The sequence below is a fragment of the Balaenoptera borealis genome (assembly GCF_965194805.1).
Source record: "Balaenoptera borealis genome assembly, chromosome: X".
Lineage (NCBI taxonomy): Eukaryota > Metazoa > Chordata > Mammalia > Artiodactyla > Balaenopteridae > Balaenoptera > Balaenoptera borealis.
This window is the reverse complement of record NC_138881.1, coordinates 53082484-53103477: the sequence shown is the minus strand read 5'-3', so window position 1 is coordinate 53103477 and position 20994 is coordinate 53082484. Positions and strand designations below refer to the sequence as shown.

General features: G+C 43.0%; 1 protein-coding gene across 1 annotated transcript in view; it reads right to left on the bottom strand.

Moving 5' to 3' along the window:
* Positions 1–773: 773 nt before the first annotated feature.
* The window catches only part of ZC3H12B (zinc finger CCCH-type containing 12B), a 198897-nt gene continuing 178676 nt past the window's right edge, over positions 774–20994 (bottom strand). Inside the window, exons 3-6 of the mRNA XM_082376593.1 lie at positions 14094–14233; positions 12423–12657; positions 11654–11760; positions 774–10468 (exon numbers count right to left, since the gene is read on the bottom strand). Coding sequence (XP_082232719.1) covers positions 9048–10468; positions 11654–11760; positions 12423–12657; positions 14094–14233 — 1903 coding nt within the window. The 3' untranslated portion in view covers positions 774–9047. The remainder of the gene's footprint in view (positions 10469–11653; positions 11761–12422; positions 12658–14093; positions 14234–20994) is intronic.

Below are 20994 nucleotides of genomic sequence, written 5' to 3'. Positions count from 1 at the left end.
GAAACCTTTCTTTGTCACCTTTTTGCCTAGAAAAGATGAAGTGGACTTCCCTGTGGTATGCACTGGAGCAGAGAAATGTCTAAGGGACTGAACCAGAGTTCTTCTATGGTCACCCAACTCCTTCAGACACTCAGAGTGCCTTACCCTGTCAGCCCTGAGCTGCCAAGAGACAGGGATGAATAAAATATGTCTCACCCGTCAGAGCCCTCTGCCGGGTGAAAAAGGACAAAGTTCACCAATTATGATAACTTGATGCCTTTGCTAAGTGTCTTAAGAAAGCCCCAGTGTACACAAGTTCTTTGTTTTTCTCAGGGTGATATTTCCAGGGTGGTGGTTGACTGAGGTTAAGATTGGCTACAGTATCTCCCACCCCAACTTGGGAGAGTGATAGCTGGGTGAGAGAGTGGGCATCTGTGGGGCCCGTTTGGGCCCAGACAAGGAGAAACAAGGGACAGAACCAGGCCACATTCCAGCCAAGAAGCTGGCTCTAGAAGTGGCTGAGCCAAGGAATGATGAAAGGAAGGAGAGGGCATATGCTATAAAATGCCAAGGAGGAATTGAGTGGAAGTGTCCTGCCAGAGCCCAGTCAAGGGTTTAAACTAGTTAAGACTCTAGGGAGTCCCCAACACCTCTTAAAAGATATCCTGAATATCTTTGTGGGTATGTGTATGTAATCATTTTTCTAGAGCTAGTTCACAGGTTTAATGAGATTATCAAAGGGGTCCATGAGCCCAACAGCTGAAAAGGTTACAATTTCCTATCCTGAGTCCCCAACACCTCTTAAAAGATACCCTGAATATCTTTGTGGGTATGTGTATGTAATCATTTTTCTAGAGCTAGTTCACAGGTTTAATCAGATTATCAAAGGGGTCCATGAGCCCAACAGCTGAAAAGGTTACAATTTCCTATCCTGTGTGGACCCAAGCACCAGGCATGGGCCGAGCAGTCTCCTGCACAGGTTAATGCAAAGTCAGTTTCCCTCTAACTCTTCCCTCTCCTGCCAAATGCTAAGTCTTAGCATCCAGGAATGTCAGATCTAACGGAGCCCTCAAGGAGTATCTAGGCCATATCTAAAGGGATTTGCAAATGTGTATTCTGGGACATAGCCTCAGCATCTGCCCTGTGGGGAGATGGGTGCTGCAAGCTCTTGGTTCCTGTCCAGCACTTCTCTAAAGCAGCCTGGATTTTTATCTATTGTGTATGTATTGGTATTGTATATAAGATTTTTTTTTCAAAGTGGGCTTTGCTGCTAAAAAAATGTTTAGAAATCATAGTTCTAGTCTAGCCCCCTCATTTTATACATTGAGACACTAAGGCAGAGAAAAAGGGAAGGAATTTGCCTAAGGACACAGAACAAGTTAACAGCTTGGTGTAGAACGAGTTTCTTGTAGTATCAGCATCACCTGGGTACTTGTTAGACATGCAAATTATTGAACCCCACTCCTGGCCTGGATCAGAAAGGTTGAGGGTGGCCAGCAATCTGGTTTAACAAGCCCTTCAGATGATTCTGATGCACACTAAAGTTTGAGATGCTCTGGTATAGAGGAAAAAGCTACCCAAAGACCTAGATTCCAGGCAAGCTCCACCACTTAATGAGAACAGCCTTGGGCAAATCATGTCACAGTTTCTTCATATGTAGAAGGATATTTGCCTCATGGGCTTGTAAGGATCAAATAATAAGATAATAGATGTGCAATTGCTTTCTAAAGCTTTTCATGCTTTGTATGTGTGAGTGGTGTGGATTCATGCCAGGGTTCACAGGCCTTGAACTCAGGACTCAGGTCTCCATATAACCTAGGACAAAGAGCTCTCCCCTGGCCCTCAAAGACTGACCTAAAGATGAGAAGTAGGCTATCAGAGCCATTTTTAGTCCAGGTCCAGGGAGAGTAAGAACCAAGCGTTATTGTTGGCTGGAGTCCTCCTGAAACCTGGGATTTGTGAAGCCAGGTCCCTGGGAAGGGCTGCTTTAGATGGCGGGGGCTGGGGGTAGGAAGTGAGGGAGTGGGGCGTAGGGGAGGACAGGCCAGGAAGCAACCTTAACCCAGTGCCCTTGCACCTTTTCCTTCTGACTAGAGGCCGGAGACCGATTAGAAAAAGTCTTTGAACTGCACACATTTAACCGAGGAGCAGGGTTCGGGGTCAAGGGAAGGGAGCACTGATTATATTGCTATTCAACAACAATAATGAGAGTCACTTGATAAATGGAATATAAGTGGAATGGAATATTTATAAATGGAATATTTCCTGCCTTACCAATAAACAAAGGATGTCACAGTCATCAACGATTGCAACCCTCCAACGTGAGCTGGTGAACCCTGAGGAAACTCAGGATGTGAAAATACAGGATACTGGCCACACAGATGGTTGAGGTGCGTATCAAAGGAATGATTTCAGTGAGCCCAGACTCTTGCATCTTCCCATACACAGAAAAGCGCTAAATTCCTTAACTTGAGGTATCTGGTTTTCTTTAATTAACAGTAATCTTTTGATAGTCCCGACTACCTGCCCTTTGTTGCAAAACTCCTCTATATCCTGGCTCCCCCCTCCAGCCTCCTCAGAGCAGTTTCTCAGAGCTATTTGAAACGCTGTCTTCCCCGGGCTGCAGTCCTCATTTTGCCCCAGATAAGAGAGTGGCATGGACATATATACACTACCAAACGTAAAATAGATAGATAGCCAGTGGGAAGCAGCCGCATAGCACAGGGAGATCAGCTCGGTGCTTTGTGACCACCTAGAGGGGTGGGATAGGGAGGGTGGGAGAGAGGGAGATGCAAGAGGGAAGAGATATGGGAACATATGTATATGTATAACTGATTCACTTTGTTATAAAGCAGAAACTAACACACCATTGTAAAGCAATTATACTCCAATAAAGATGTTAAAAAAAAAAAAAGAAGACTTAACTCGCAACTCTCAGGTTGTGTATTTTTTTTAAGTCAACACACCCCTTCTAATAGGAGTTAATTTCATCAGTAATGAAGAACATGGTTCCTGCCCCTAAGGAACTTCATGTTTTGTATGGGATCTGCATGCCAACATGACTGTAACAGAGTGGCAAGTGCTAAAATAGACGTATTGTTCAAGATGCCTGCAAGGCCCCCAGGGGGAAAGGACTAACAATGTCTGGACAAGGAGGTGGGACAGCTTAATAAGGAGGTGACTTTACTAGTCAAAACAAAGAGTAGAAGGAAGGTAAAAGTCTGGAGGGTTATAAGAAAGACCATGGCATGTTGGGGCACCAGTGAAGCGTACAGAATAATTGGAATATGGGTTAAGCGAAGAACATGGGAGGTCCTGAGGCCAGAGAGGTTAAGCTAGAGAGGGATATGGTCAGACTAATTGATTTTCTGCCTGTGATTAGGGAGAAGCATTGGACATTGAATTGTCCCTTCTTAGAATTCTAATTATTCTTATCACTTCCCCTATCCTCACACTGTTACTGCCCTCTAAGAAAGGGAATTCATTTATTTTCTAAGCATGCTTCATTCCCTCACTGCAGTGCAAGTTCCAGAAGACAGGAACTGTTTCCTCCTCTTCAGTCTCTCCCTAGCCCAGTATAGGCCAAGCTCCTATTTGGTACTCAGTAAGAATTTGATGTATGTATGTCTGAGAAATGTGAGAGGAGGCAGCAGGAGTAAACAGACAGAAGAGGAAAAGGATGGGGAGAGATGAGCACACTTAGTCCCAAGAAGGATGATAAAAGAAAAAAAGATTCACGAATACTAGCCCCTTCTGAAGTCTCCTAGCCTGGGGTCCCCTGCAGCCACTGTGTCCACCTCTGCCTTTAGAATGAGACTGGCCTGTTGTGTCGGGGAGGGGAGGAGGAGTGCAGGGGTGAGGATGAGGCTTCAGAGAAGCCTAAGGGAAGAGCAGACACCACTGTGATAAAGGGCTCACTGGCCTGAGAGCAATGAGGCCTGGGGTTCCAGTCCTGGCTTTGCCATTAACTCCCTGTTAAGCCTTGGTCGAATCTCTTCAGTTCTTGGCGCCTCAGTTCTCATACCTATAACTTGATTGAGTCCATGCAACTGAGCACTCCCCATGTGACTTCTCTGTGAACTGTAGGGTGCCAGGCTGCTTCTAGCTCTGATATTCTGGCTAAGGCTCGGCAGATGATGTCTCTGTGGCCCTGAGGCTATTCAGGGGGGAAACAATAGGTTTTTTACAGAAATAAGCCTGAGCCCTGAGCCCTCTACCAGTTTCTGACCCACCAGTGGAGGCCTGGTCCAGCCCAGCCCTGGGGGAAACACCGATTGATTAGCACTTATAGATGTGTTAGTTTACAAAAATTAGAGGGCATATGTTTACTGTGACGAAATTCAGATGAACTCATTTGTGGAGATCCCTCCCATTATAGTTTATCTCAAGATGCAAATCCCAAGGACAGAAATCTAATTTTTTAGGAGCTGAGTGTGTGTATTTATAGGTGTGGTATGGCTTTTGCTGGTGATATTCTTAAAGAAACAGAGCCCTTAGTGGTTAGTAAACAAAACATTTATGCAGTAATTAAGTGTGGTTACAGTTCATTGTTGTCAGTGACACAGCATTTTCCATCATGATGATAGGTGAAACAAATTAAAACCTCATGAAGTAGTCGTAGCACATTCATGCTAGTGAGAACATATTGCAAAGCATTGCACATGCATTGGAGGGGCAGACAAAACTGGGGACACGATATATTTTCACTCACCTCAGGTTAGCTTTGTGTATTTTGTCGTTGAGACTTACATAATGTTTGGGTCAAACAAAAAACCCAAAGAGATTTTATAAAACTTTACAGCCATTATACAGTATCATTTAATCCCACAAATGGATAAAGCAAACTACTATAGCTCAGTTATACACAAACCAGGACTAAAATTAGTCAATTTGCCTATGTATATAGCTAGCTACACTATGATAGATATGGAATATGCTGAGTCTTTTGGCATCAGCTATTTAGATAAGCAGGTTCCCAAAATATACTGGTTTGGTTTCCAATGAGAACTAAGTGTAGTGCCTTTTCAGTTGAAGATTATGCACACCTCAGTGTCAGACCTGAGGAGAAGCAAACTAGGGGAAGGCAGAGAAGGTTTGGGAGGACACCTGAGCAGGGCTCTTTGGACAGCTTGACATTACTTTCCCTGTGCAGTTCCAGACCTGGTTCACAGAGTTAAACAAAGTGTATTGAAATTGTTGACCCTCAAAAAGGGTGTTTATACAAAGTCCCATACTTAAAGCATAGATAGAACAGTAACTGAGCGCCTCTCAAAATGAACTCTTCTATATTAGAAGAAAACCCAGTGCCAAAGGTTAATGGATATCAGTGTCTGAATTACTGTATAAAGATAATTTATTCTAAAATAGAAAAAATGGATTTAGAAGTATTCTCCTGGAAACTAGCAGAAAGAGAGAGAGAGAGAGAGAGAGAGAGAGGATATATAGATATAGATATATATATTTCTTTCATTACATAGAAGAAAAGTTTTATATACCATTTCCATAAAGCATCTGTCATCCTCCCATTTCTTGCACCTCAAGAGAGAGTGCAATGGCTGTATGTTACCTTTGAAAAGGCTCACTTTCCTTTGAGCTGTTTTACAGAAATTGTGCCCTGGATTGACCATGCCACTCCAGAGTCACACTTCTTCAGGTCAAAATAAAAATAACAACGACAACAAAACCACAAAAAGAAAAAAAATTCACAAAATCTACAAAATCTAAGGCCTGAACAAGCACAGACTTGCTATGAGTTCAGAAACTCAGTGAAAGAATTAAAATTACAAAGCACCTCTTGCAAAATATACTTCTTGAAAACCACACAAAACACTGTGCAGTAACCCCTGCTTAGTGCTTGGAGGTAAGTATCCTGAGGGACACACACTTAGCCCTAGGAAGGAAGCTTGATTTTATTATCAAGGGAGCCAAAGGGGTTCCAGGGTTTCTTTGCACTTGCTGTTTTATAATTGCAGACAAAATGGAAGTCAAGAAGTGTGCAGACCTCAATGCATTCATAATTGTACAGCTCCATTTATATATATATTTTAAAATATTTATTTATTTATTTATTTATTTTGGCTACACCAGGTCTTAGTTGCAGCACGCAGGATCTTCATTGTGGCATGCGGGATCTTTAGTTGCGGCACATGGACTTCTTAGTTGTGGCATGCAGACTCATTTGTGGCATGCGGACTTCTTACTTGTGGCATGTGAACTCTTAGTTGTGGCATGCATGTGGGATCTAGTTCCCTGACCAGGGATTGAACCCAGGCTCCCTGCATTGGGAGCGTGGAGTCTTACCCCCTGGACCACCAGGGGAGTCCCCAGCTTAATTTATAGATTCTTGCAGATGACCCACTAACACTGACACTTTTTTACACAAAGTCTCTTTTGCAAGGATATATTAAACTTAATAGGCTAAAGAGAAACTTATGCAATATAATGCTTGAAACTGTATGCACAATAGCTGTTGGACATAGTAATAAAGAGGCCTTGAAAAATTGTCTTTGTCTATAAACTGCTGCCCTTTGGAAATAAAAGCTCTCTCATGACCCCTGGGCTACTCCCTTGTGACACACAGTGCCACAAACATCATAGTGAAAAGTCAATACCAAACCTAGTTTAAGATGAGTTTTGTACATTTGCTTCTATACAATCAGGAAAAAAAGAGATACAATTTGTATCAACAGAAGGTCATTTCTGGTTATTTGAGGCATTGCTCCTAGCCGCTTTGATTCATACACATTTTATGAGAAGAATGACAATTGTTTTTGGAAATAAGAAATACATATGCTGCCTTAAAAATATTTCCTGTATTGGGAGGAGCTTACAATTTTTTTGAGTACTAAACATGAACATGTTCCAGATGAATTTCAGCTGACAAGATTAATCTTGTGCTTCCCTGTACATTGTGCAGCTAGTGTATACAGTGGTGCCATTGATGGTTTTGGTAGGAAGACGAACTAACTGGCACAAAGGCAGTAGAGTCATCTAAGATTGTCAAATACCCTGATTTAGACATGGGACAGATTTAGAAGGTCCAAGAAGCTGAAGGTATAAAATGGTGTTTGTGTGAAATAGCAAGCACTTCACTCTCTATGGACCTACCTGACAGAAAATAATTTTACATCTCAGTATGCTGGGGGATAGAAAGATCAGAGGGTAGGAGATGAATGTGAACTGTGGTTAACTGAAGAGAAACACTGAGATGAAGTTTTGATCAACTAGGACAGAGACACAAAGCCAGAAAGCAGCATGCAAGCCATTATCAAACCACCAGAAACAACCCTGACTACAGTCTCACATTCGGAGTGTTTCACAGTAAGAAACATTTATAGGCAGTGTCACACCTTCTCATGAAGAAACAAAAGGCCAAGACCAGGCCTTCTCAACTTTCATGAAAAAACGACCATAGAAATTAGCAAGTTCCAGCTCAAGAAATACTGAGCTGGTCATGGTTCAAAATGTTGCAATATACAATGGATTCTAAAAGGGGTTCATTTAGTGTAGCTGTTAAAAACCCAAAAACAATAAACGCCTCTTCTAGAGGCATTTAGCTACAAAGGTTCCCACCCTGAGCAAGATACAGGTTGCGCAAATAGTGCCGTCAACACAAAGTCCTGCCTTCTTTAGTAATGCATTTAAGAATTACCTAAGGTCAAGTGCACACTCTGTGTGCATTTGAAGTGTGTAACTGAGCCAGCTATTAGCAAAGATGTAGCATCCCCTTTTGGAAGCTGTCTTTTTTCCACCCAGAAAATCCCCTAATTTTGTTTCTTAAAGAAATTCTGCTCCACCAATGATCAACCTTATTGCCCAAAGGGTGGATGGCAGGACAAAGTGGATTACATGGCTGTGCATTACATTTCATCCTGTAGTGTTGAATACTGCATAGGTCAGAAGTCCAAAGAGCATCCATTAGACCCTCCTTGAATGCAGCTTTTGTGTTCATCATTTAACGCCAAATGAGTTTGGCCATCTCTCCTGGGATTAAGGGAAACGGATTCTGGTAGGAAATCCCTTGGTCCTGGTCAAACTCTTCTGTGCTTGTCTAGCACACGCATCTACTATGCTTGGAACTTGAGCTTATCCATCAGCTCCTCTGCAGAAGAAGGCTGCAATCTGATCCCTAATTTACTGAGGTGAAGAGACTTAAAAGCTAAGAACTGTCAATAAATGTTGACAAGTAAAAAGTGCAAAGGAAATAGAGCCAGTTTGCTCTGGTGCCTAAGAAAGCAATGTTCAAATATTAGGATGTAGTTTCACTTTCAAAACTAGTTGAAACTATGAAATGTGACATAAAATCAAGTCTGATTTGTGATCTACATAGCTGTAGACTAAGGGCTGTGCAGAGCCTATCTTTTTATCATCACTATATAAAAGGTTATATAGAGATATACACACACACCTCTCAAACAAATACATACATTCATACATGCAATATAATTGCTAACAATAAGTCTGAAATATAGCTCTAGAAGCTTCGATGTGACCCTATAGCTCGGTTAATAAAGGTATTGAATGGTCAGATATCCATGCAATAAAGTATGCATTTACTTTTAAATAGCTTTAAATATTCCTATTAAAAATCCTAAAAGGTTAATTCAACATATGGATTGATCCTGATGCTCTTGCTCTCTAAATTAGATATTATCATCGATACTTTGTAATATAGAATGTGTGACTAAGAAAACAGTTGGTAATGGAATCCCTTGGGGTTTCTTGCATTTGGGCCTTTCCCCTGGGTTTTGTCCTCCATTACCTGCATGGTGCAGTGCAAAAGGGCATAGGACTTGGAGTCAGAGGACTTGGGTGTGAGTCTTGACTTGGTCACTTGCTAGCAGTGTGACCTCGGCAAGTCACCTAATCTCACTGAGCTTCAGTTTCCTTGTCTAGAAAGCAAGACATTAGTAAGACTTACCTCACAGGGTTGTTATGCACGTCAATGACATAAACACTCTGTAACTTGTGAAGTGTAACGCAAAATTATTAGTTACTATTATCATAGTATTAGTGCGTTATTGGTATTCATATTTATATTTGTATAATGAAATAAGTCCTATGTCATGTCAACGTGCAGCCCTAAGCTTAGAAACAATCAAGGCTGCTAGTTGCTGGGCATCTGCTGTGTGGGGATTCTTCTCCATCACTGCAAGGACGATGTTTGAAGGGAAAATATTGCAGAGGTTCTTGTAGGTCTGATACTGGTGCTCTGGGATCATATGCTCCCTGGAATCATTGCACATTCCAACCCAAGGATTCATCCAAAGCTGCTCCATCTTTTCAGGCACGCTCCGTACCATGACTGGCTCATAGCATGGTTGCATGAGGCTGTTACTCAAGGGATAGGAGTGGTAGCCATAGGAGTCAGTTGCACAGGGCAGTGGGTCCCAGCTGGCATGTTGTTCCCGGCACAGAGGAGGGCGTCTTTGCCTCATGGGGTTGCTCTCATACAGGCGGGAATCAGAAATGCTGTCCATCCGAGTCATCACCAGGGCACGTCCTGGCTGGGGAGTTGCCCCAGGATGGATATTGGGAGGCATGGGATAGTCTCCAGGACAGCTGGAGTGTGCTCCAGTTGTCGGGTGCTGGGCATGCAGAACTAAGTGGGGGACTGATTGCTTGTTGGGGGCTTGCTTAGAGTCCTCTGGGCCATAGCTCTGCACTCGCGTTAAGGCTTCATGGTAACCATGAGGAAAAGGCTGAAGATGGTTCTGAGATGCTGAGCGATGCAGCTTCAAACTACCTTCAGGATGAGTATCAGCTACAGCCAAATACAGGTTGTTGTAAGAGGAATAGCTGTCGTTCCTGCTATGGCTCATACGATTGTCAGGACAGAGGTTGGGATTCCGGGCATACAACCCCCGGTCTGTTTCAGCCATGTAGTACTCTCTATTATGCATGCTGTTGATGTTCAATTTGGAGAAGTCGCCTAACATTGAATAGTAGCCGTGGTCCCCCAAGGACTCAAACTTTGGGTATTGCTCAGCGTAGCTAATAGGGGTCCCATGGCTATTGGTAACCAGGATTGGGGGGTACTGCATGCTGGTCATGTGCTCCAGTGAGGACTTCTGGTGGGAGAAATGAGAGGATCCTGGCACCGGGCTGCTGGCTGAACGGGTGTTGAGTGCACCCACTGCATGGCTTTTGGGGGGTGGGATTGTGGGGACACTTAGAGCAGTCACAAGTGAGGGGACAGAGCTGGCCTCAGGCTTACGGGCAATGGACAGCCATTCCTCAGGCTCCACAGCCACGGAACGGATGCTGGGATCCGATTGGCGCTTGGGGGCCACACGTTTGACTTCTGAGGTTATGTCACCTTTGGTACTAGACAACCCTGTACCACACTTGGCCAGGGTGCCTTCACTCATGGTTTTCACTGTGGACAGTTTGGCACTGATGCGGAGCTCATCAGCCACCGAACGCTGCGGTTGGTTGGCCCGCTCCGGATGGTAGTATTTGCACTTGTGGCCGTAGGTGCATTTTTTGCCTGAAAAATAATGCCTTGTGGTAAGACTCTCTCTCAGAGTGGTGCAACTCTCTGTGCCAGAAGCTGTCGTAACAATCTGGTCACTCGGGTTAGAGTTTTACTGTTTGGGGTTAAGGCAGAAAATTAACTGTTCATAAAGATGGGAGACAGACAACACCATGGTGGCATCACACACTGTGAGGGGAGAGGGAAGAAGTGGAAACCTGGGGAGGAAACTGCAATGCGAAAGCTAAGAGTTGAGCCATTGAACAGCCTTCATTTTCCTGTAATTCACAACTTTGCCTAGGCATAACCCACATGCTAAGGCAGTGTAGGGCAGCAGCAGGCAGGGTGGTTCAGTGCAAAGAGCACCGGCTTGGAGGCCGGTCAGACCTGAGTTTGAATTCCAGCTATGTCACTTACTAGCCCCATGACCTTGGTAAGTGATTTTACTTTCTGTGCCTCATTTTCCTATTATGTAAACAAGGTTCATAATAATGCCTTAATTATAGGGTCATTGTGAGGATTAAATGAAAATAATGAACATGAAATACTCTATGATATGAATAAATGATAGTTGAGAACAAACACCTAGTCATCCTATAAATAAATGACTATCCAAAAATAATGAACATTCAAAGTAGCCTCAGACCAGGCAGCCCATGTCATACTATTAGGCTCACAAACTTTGTATCCCAGGGACTTGGGTAAGATCATGAAAGCACTCTAGAAAACTATATTTAAAAAAGGAAATGAAAATAAAATTTGTAAGTAAACTGGAAAGTACAGATTGGAAGAAAAGGGTATTATTAGTTGACAGAGTGTGCAGTCACCTGCCTGAAAGACACGTCCTTCTTCAGGCCAAACCCAATTTGGCATTACCCTTTCTGATTCCATAGGCCAAGTGGGTTTCTGCACATCCTTACACCCAGCACCCCTGCTCAGGACAGAGGCAGCTAGAACACATGCATCATTTTAACTAGTGACAATTATTCTTTCCTTCGATTCTAGTTACCTTTTCCTCATGCAATTTCTAAGATGTTTCTTTAAATGCCTAACTGATAATACATGAAGACACAGACTTTAACTAAGAAAGTGGACAAGCCAGGATTTTCCCTTTGAAAGGGAAACCTTGAAGAGAAAAGTATTCACAGAGTTCTTATGTTTCTCTCAGTACAGAACTTGGTTCTGCACATAGGTACTCACCATAAGGGCATGGTTGCTTCTTGTGTTCGGGAACAATGGGTCTCTTTCTTAAGAAGTTTTCAAGGCTTGGGCCATGGCGTCCTAAAGGATCATCTGGAGGCATAAATCTGGAAGCAGGCAAGAAAGAGGTAAACGTCTTCCATTCTGTCCCCACTATCCCTTATCAGGAGTTCAGACCATCACTACCTCTTGCCTATACTGTTGTCACAGCCTTCTAATGGCCCTTCCTGCCTCAAGTCTATCTTCTGCTAAGCCAGCAGTTCTTCCCTCTGTTTCCACTTGAACACAAAAAAGGAATGATTTTTCCCGTGCGTCATTCTTCTGTGGATTATAAGTTCCAGACATACTGGCATGCCTGCTGGTTCCCCCAACATGCAACCCACTTTCACATCTTTGTAGCTTTATTCATGATGTCTTCTTTACCTGAAATGCCCAGCAGCCCTCTTTCCTCTGCAGTAAACTTCATCTCAAATGTTATCTCCTCTGTGAGGCTTTTTCCTATCATTTCACATAGACAAAGCAATTTTAAAAAATTCTAACCATAGCACATATCACGACACATTGTGGGAATCTCTCTCTCTTCTCCAGTACACTTTGAGCCTCTTAAGGGTGAGTCCTGTTACTCATTCAGCCTTTTATCCCCATGGTGACCAGCATAATGCACTGTACACAGTAAGTGTCCAGCAAATGTTTATTGAAATGAAATGAAATCTATCCCTAGTAATAACTCGGATTTAGGCTATTCAGAGCCTACAGGAAAGAAACATACTTGTCATTCACAAAAGAATACATCAGCAACCGCTCCTCTATAAACTTCTTCCATTCTGGCTTTTCAATTTGAAGGTCTCGGTAGTTATCATTGGATACAATGATGCCATCAGAATCAAAAGCCAGTTTGACTATGAACCGGTCATCATAGCAAACAACTCTCCTGCCCTGGACCCTTCTGGATGGTGTGAAGACAAGAATCTTTTCCTTCTCCAGTTTACGTAGGATATCTTGATCTGTTGAAATACGGATTATACGCCAGAGGGTAGAAATAACCTTTGGAAATCAACAGCATTATCCCCATATTACAAATACAAAAGTTGGTACTAGATTAATATATTATTTGCCCTTAGAGAGAAAGTGGCCTCTATTCCTGGCTATGGCACCAATTTGGATTGTGACCTTAGGCAAGTTACCTTCCCCTTTGCATTCCAGTTTTCTTTCTGATAAAATGAAGGAAATAGATTCAATGGCATCTAAGTTTTTAAAACCTACCATGAACAGTGAGAAATAACACTGATACCCTAGCATTCTTGAGGCTTGTTTTGCCCTTTGGCTGAAGCACCAGCTTTTGGTTGCTGAAGAAACCAGGGCAGTATGCTGAGGATGTGTCAGCCAGAAGGAGAATAAAGCATCCCTCCTAGGGACAACATTTTTGCCTTCTGCCTGAGGGAAAGCCATGACTAAGGAAAAACTTAAGGTGTAGCATGTGAGTACTGACCCCTTTTCCTTTTAGCTTCTTAATTACTGAGGAAAGAAGCCAGGATCCACTCTCAGACTGAGGCTGAGAGCCTGTTCAGCAGCTGGCAGATAGCTCCATGACACAGTTCTGACAGCCATTCACTGAACCTTCTCATTTTGCACAACAGGCAAGAGCTGATACTCAGAGGACTGGGTCATTTATGCTCTCAAATGCTGTAAAGAGCTCGCTTCATATACTACTACAAGTGAATGTAGTGATCCTCCTGCTAATAGGGCCACATCATGACTTTTGTGGACTTTAGGCACTTTTGCTTTCATGGGTCCCTTCTTCCATTAAAGAAATATTAAAAATTATACTTTACAACTGGGTTGGTATAAAAACAAATAATCCAGTTAGGTACATTATTATACATTCATTGTTATATTCAATTTTCCCCTCTGATGTTAAAAAAATAATAAAATTAAAACTTTTACATGGGACCCTAAAAGTATCTATCATGGGCCCTAGGCACTGGGCCTACTGTGCCTCATGGATAAGTTCGCTCTGAATGCCATGGGACTTTTCTCTTTTTCTATTCTACCCCCTAATTTGCAAATCCCACAGTCACTTATCTGGTACAGAATAAGATCCATGGTCTACCATGGTTTCTTTAGTATTTTGGAAAACTCAGATTCATCCCCCTTTAGTCTGAAGTCTATGGTCAAATAGAAAAAACACTCCTTTTTTTCAACTGTGTGCTTTATTCTTTGCCTGAAATTGAAGTCTCTATTTAATTGCTGTATGCCACAGCACAATGGTTTATTTGGATCAGGAAAAATATGCTTTAAAATATACTTAATAAAAAACATTTTAAGTATACTTAATAAATTTAGAAAAGTAATTATCTAATTTGGGAGCATCAAAGTCTCCCCAAACTATCCTGACAGCTTTGCCTCTGGATGAGAAGAAATGACTTATTTGAAATGGTACCTGTAATTGGTGCATCAGGGCGGGATTGCTCCTTTCTCCACGCAGGCACAAATACAGTAATGTCTTTATGACCTTTATCTAGAAACCATTCCACAGCAAGTTGTATTCCTCTGCAGGAGAACTCTTCTTTATTCCCATGGCTTCAGGAAGATAGAGAATGAGAGTAGAGAAGATTGACAACAGATAGCAAAGAAATACTCCAAACAGGCTTTTTCTTAGCACCAAGGCATTAATGACAGACATATTATTTCTTGAGGATGCCAAAAATGTATTTTTTAAAAAAACAAATTCTTTTTTATTCCATCATTACAAATATTGCCGTTATTATTACACATTCATTCAAAGCCACAGGTAACACCTCCCAACTTATAGCAGCTTTAGTGACAATTTCCTATCATTATTTCCATTTTCTCTCATCTCTTTCTGTTTCTATTACCACTTTCTTTTCAAAGATTCAGATATTTATCAGATGAAAAAAGAAGAGGTGTCACCAGAGGTTTAGATAAAGTTTATATTGAGGATTAATTGGAGATGAATTTTAAGCACATATAATAAGCTTAAAAAATAACTGATAGCAGAAAAGACACACATAAATGCTGACTGAAAATAGTTATCACATTTAATTAAATATGATGTGCCAACAAAAGTCACAGTCTTGAAAATTTTAAGATGTGGGAAATGCTCACAGTGTAATGCTAAAAGATAAAAGAAAGGATTTGGACTACATGTAATGTAATCCAAATTTTATAGAAGAAAGTCTATGTACAGTATTCTTTCCTTATCGCGGTTTCACTATGTGCAGTTCCACTTACCCACGGTCAACTGCAGTCCAAAAATATTAAATGGAAAACTCCAGAAATAAATAATTCATAAGTTTTAAATTGTGCAATTCTGAGTGATGAAATCTGGTGCCATCCCATTCCATCCCGCCCCAGGAGGTGAATCATCCCTTTGTCCAGCATATCCCATCTGTGAGTCACTTAGTAGCATCTCTGTTATCAGGTTGACTGTTGCAGTATCATAGTGCTTGTGTTCAAGTAACTCTTATTTTAGTTAATAATGGCTCCAAAGTGCAAGAGTAGTGGTGCTCGCAATTTGGATATACTGAAGAGAGGCCATAAAATGCTTCCTTTAAGTGAAAAAGTGAAAGTTCTTGACTTAAGGAATGAAAAAAAATCATATGCTGAGGTTGCTAAGGTCTACTGTAAGAACGAATCTTCTATCCATGAAATTGTGAAGAAAGAAAAAGAAATTCATGCTAGTTTTGCTGTCGCACCTCAAACTGCAAAAGTTAAGATGGAAAAGACACTGAATTTGTACAATAAGATATTTAAGAGGGAGACACACTCATACAACTTTATTACAATATACTGTTATAATTGTTCTATTTTATTATTAGTTATTGTTGTTAATCTCTTACTGTGCCTAATTCATAAATTAAACTTTATCATAGGTATGTATGTATAGGAAAAAGCAGGGTATATACCAAACAGGGTTTGGTATTATCCCTAGTGTCAGACAGCCACTGGGGTTCTTGGAACGTAACCCCCGTGGATAACAGGGGACTACTGTAAAAAGTTAGAAAAAATATTGTAGCAAGGAAGAGCCAATTTTGACTCCATGTTGGATCTGTTTCTTCGACTTTAGCCTTTGCTTTTCGTTGCTTTTGTTATTATAATCATACATAACGGCCTGCCTCAGGGAACCCTACCCACCTGTGAATGGCTGCAAGAAAAAAGAAATGAACACATCCCCTCCCCAAGGCTGGCCATTCCAGATGTTTTTCAAGACTGATGGCCCTTTTTACTTTACTTCCTCCCCACTTCTCCCTATCTATTCTGACTTTTTACTTTACTTCCCTCTCTGATTCTATAAAAGAAACTGGCATCCAGACCCCGATAAGATGGGTTTTTGGGGGGACCCTAGTCTGCCATCTTCTCAGTCTGCCGGCTTTCCGAATACAGTCGCTATTCCTTGTCTCAACACCTGGTCTCCCAATTTATTGGCCTGTTGTGCGGCGAGCAGAGCGATCTTGGACTCGGTAACAAATTTAGCTTAGCCAGCCAGGAGCCTTGCTACTCATGGCTAGGCGGCGCCAGTCAGGGAATATTGGGGCAAGGCCCTAGCAGCTGCGGGGACCATTTGTCCTGAAGATCTTCCCTTCAAAATTCCCTGAAGTGGCGCCGGCTACCCCAGCTCTTGGCAGTTGAAGCAAGGAACAGACAAACTTCTATGAGTCGACAGACTCGATTTTGGAGAGTAAGTCGCTCTGGCGTGCACATTAGAACATATTCCCCCCTCAATTTGGGCTTTTCCTTTATGGGACAAACCAGTTTTTTTGGTTGGGGTACCCTGTTGGAGAGGGGAATTTTTGTTGGACTCTACCTGATTTTGAGAACCGGTTTGTTGGGTTTGGTTTTAGTTTTGTGTGTGTTGATGTTGGAATTTGTGCTTTTTGTGTTGGAATATGTGTCTTTTGTGTTCTGGTGTTATCAAACTTATAAAAATGGGAAATACTCCATCTATCCCAAAGGAGAGCCCTTTGGGGCATATATTAGATAAATGGGCAAAACATAGCTGTGAGCCTATGACTAAGAAAGATATGATATACTATTGTAATAGGGTGCGGATCCAATATATGCTAGGATCAGAAGAACAATGGCCCCTGAATGGCTCACTCAATTATTATATGATATCACAGTTAGAAATGTTTTGCAAAAGAGCAGGGAAAAGAGATGAGATTCCATATGTAGAAGCATTTATGCTATTGCATCAGGAGGAAAAGGAGTCAGAGGGCTGCCACCTTATGGTGCAGCGGTCTGAAAGAAAACCTAAGGGGGAACCTATTCTACAAGGGGAAGAGGGAGAAAATGAGAGTGGGGGTATTTTATTTCAAAACTTAAACCTCCCTCTAGCCTATCCAGCTCCCCCAATGGCCGAGCAAGCTGCACCGGCAGTTGTTCCAACTGCCCTCCGACCCATGCCGCCAACATATTCACCACCTCCTATTTCCCTTACCCATGGGGATCAAATAGTAGTTTCTATGTTAACCCCTGGAGCACAGGAACCTGGTTTAGTATCACCATCTAAGACCCGACAGAGCACCCAATTTGGACCGGGAGCCGTTTCCGCAGCAGGGTAATTTCCCTTGCTCCGATATCCTCTAAGAGGCCCGGGGACTCCCTTGGACTTGAGGCACCCAATTCTAATTTTCCCACAAGAGCCCCCAGGTAACATTGACAGTGAGGAATAAGTTGATTGACCTTCTAATAGATACGGTGTCACATATTCTGTGGTAAACACCAAAGTGGCACAGAAAACATCTCAGTCTATCCCGGTCATGGGAGTTTCTGGAGAAGTACAAAACCATTTGTTCTTACAACCTCTAGAATGCCAACTAGGGGACCTCACCATACAGGGCCATGGATCCCAAATGAACTTGGATCCCTCCTCCCCCAAGGTACAGGCCCTTCTGGCTATGCATTTCATGGCCCAGTCTGCCCCAGCCATCAGGCGCAAAATTCAGAAAGCAACTGCTGGTCTTCAGACTCCAAAGAACGATTTGCTCCAATTGGCTTATTTGGTTTTCAATAATAAGTATATGGCCAAAAATGCTGAACGCATGGAGAGAAATATGCAAAAGGTGCAAATGATTGCAGTGGTTTTGTCTGCTCAGAGACCACCAACTGCGAGGCCAGCTTTTCCTGGACCACTAGGCCCATGAATACCCAGACAGGCCCAATGTGCCCTGTGTGGACAAAAGGGGCACTGGAAGGAGAGTTGCGATCGATGTGCTCTTTGCAAACAGCCAGGGCATTGGAAGAAGGAATGCCCCAGACACCGGAGAGTGATGGGGGCCCCTCGGCCATTGACAGGGTTTCACAATCAGAAGACTGAGGGAGCCCGAGGCCAAAAGTGGCTCTGCCTAGAGATACCATCTACATAATAAATGTTGAGCCTTGGGTGGTCATTGATGTGGCAGGCCTCCTGATAGAATTTTGCTTATAGATACTGGTGCAACCTTTCCGGTCTTAACCCAAAGGATTGGAAAACTTAGTAACCATAAAGAGTATGTAATGGGGGTGTCAGGGAAAAGGCAGGGCCACACTTTCCTGGAACCCCTTTTGTGCAACATCAATGGCCAGCTGTTTTTACATTCCTTTCTGTTTGTGCCTGATTGTCCCATCCCTTTAATGGGAAGAGGTTTATTAACTAAGTTAGGGGCCACTATGTTTCTTGAGGGGCAAGGGAACCACGCTCACAAATTTCTTAAACCTAGGGAAGATCCTCAAAAATGTTTGTACATAGATTACCAAAATAGGAGGCCACTGGTCTGACTAAATTAACCATAGCTGATATTCAGATCCTGATTGGAATTTTGGAAGAGGCCTTCTCCCCTAAGCTAAATGAGGAAAAGTAAAACTTTCCAACATAGGTAAATGGGTATGTTAGTCCTTCAGTATCATTGAGGTAGCCACACAATTCTTTGAAAAAAGAAAAACAAAACTGTCCTTGTTTTACAAATGTAGTCTTTACAAGACCATGAGTGTGGCTCCAAAAATAATCCAAAACCCACCAATCCTTTTACCACTCCCAAACCTTCCCTATTTATCTTAAGAGGCTTGTAAGTATTAAACAAAGAGGAAACAAAGTCATTCTAAGAGAAACTTGCCTGTATCTTTGAGATGCCAATGTGCTATCTGGTCTTCTCAGGAACCCTTATCTATGCCATCGTTTTAAAATGCAAATTTTGAAAAAGAGGGTAAAGTAATTTAGAACTTGACTTGTTTTCCATAAATATTAGTAAAAAGGGTTTAGCCATCTAGACAAGCGAGCTTGATTTGTTCCATCTGCCAGAAACCCAACTTTAATCCAACCTCTTAAAAGATAGGTTCCTTACCCAGAGAGGGAAAAGAGGAAAGAAAATAGGCAGGCCCAATTATTGGCAGCCCTACAGGGGCAACCCCCACCCAGAGAAACCCTGACCCGTCCCAGCAGAAGCCAAGACTGATGCTGGGTCTGCAGAAAACCTGGCTACTGGGCGAGGGAATGCTTCCACAAGGGCAAGTCTCCTAAGATGCCTTGTCCAAAATGCCAAAAAAGTGGCCATTGGGGAGCCAACTGCCCCTTGGGCCAAAGGGCTCAGGGACCAGGGGCAGCCCCTCAGATGACCCTGGATTGACGAGACCCTCTGCTCCAAATGGCCCCCCCTGTTTAACATCAGTATTACTGGGTTGGAACCAAGGGCGAACCTGGATGTGGCAGGTAGGACCATATCTTTCTTATTGGATACAGGGGCCGCCTACTCTGTCCTAGTTTTCCTTCTCTGGACCCTTCTCCTCTGACTCCTGTCAGGTTACAGGAGTCTCAGGTAAACTTACTACTAGGCCCTTTACCGTCCCTTTGTGTTGTTACTGGGAAGGATATACTTTCTCTCATTCCTTCCTGGTCATACCTGAATGCCCCCACCCACTGTTAGGTAGGGACATCATGAACAAGCTGGGAACCAGACTGGTACTTGGGGGAACCACCCCAGTAACACCCCTCCAGTTCTTAGTCTTAGAGACACAGCCCCCTCTGAGAACTGGCACACCAGCCTTAGCTAAGTTGCCAGTAGACCCCCAGGTCTGGGCTGATAGAATCCCGGGGAGAGCTATAACCGCCTCCCCAGTGCTTATCACCTTAAAGGACCCAACCTCTTTCCCCAATCAGAAACAATATCCAATTTGCCCAGAAGCCCAAAGGGGACTGCAGCCTCTCATATCCAGATTTTTACTACAGGGGCTACTTATTCCTTACAGTTCTCCTTGCAACACCCTTATCTTACCTGTTAAGAAGCCAAACGGAGAATACAGACTAGTCCAAGACTTAAGAGCTATCAATGAGGCAGTTGTCCCACTCCATCCGGTAGTCCCCAACCCATACAACTTGTTGGGGACCATCCCAGGCACAGCCTCTTGGTTTACTGTGTTAGACTTAAAGGATGCTTTCTTTTCCATACCTCTGTACCCCCAGTCCTACTACCTCTTTGATTTTGAGTGGCATGAGGAAGGGAATAGAGGACAACAACTCACCTGGACAGTCCTACTTCAAGGGTTCTGAGACAGCCCTCACCTTTTTATCCAGGCCCTGGCCAAGGACCTCCAAGATCTACATCTGGCGGAAGGGACTATCATCCAGTATGTGGATGACCTTCTTATTTGCTCCCCAGACCATGAGAGAGCCTTAACTCATGCTACCCAGACCTTCAATTTTTTGGCCAAAAAAAGCTATAAAGTTTCTAAGTCTAAGGTCCAATTGGCACAGCAGGAAGTCAAATATCTGGGAGTAATCCTCTCCCCAGGGGAACGAAGTATCTCCCCAGATAGAATACAAGGGATTTAGATCTGCTGGAACCAACTATCTGAAAGCAGCTCTGAGCCTTTTTAGGCCTCATGGGGTGTTACAGACTATGGATTCCTAACTACGGACTAAAAGCACAACCTCTATGAGGCCTCGAAAGGAAAACCTGACTCTAAACCTCTGCTCTCGGGCCCTAGCCAAACCCAAGATTTCTAACAGCTAAAGACATTACTATCTCAGGCCCCAGTCTTGGGAATCCCAAGAACTGATAGACCTTTCCAACTATTTGTGGCAGAAAAACAAGGGATGGCTTTAGGAGTCTTAACTCAGGAACTTGGCCCTATCTGGAGACTTATAGCATATCTGTCAATGAGACTGTACCTGGTGGCCACTGGATGGCCCAACTGTCTTAGGGTAGTTGCTGCCTTGGCCTTATTAGTGGAAGAAGCCTCCCCTGACAGTATATACCTCCCATCAGGTTACCTCTCTCAGAAGAGAAAGGCCATTTCTGGCTCACAGATAGCAGGATCCTCAAATATCAGGCATTACTGTTGCAGAA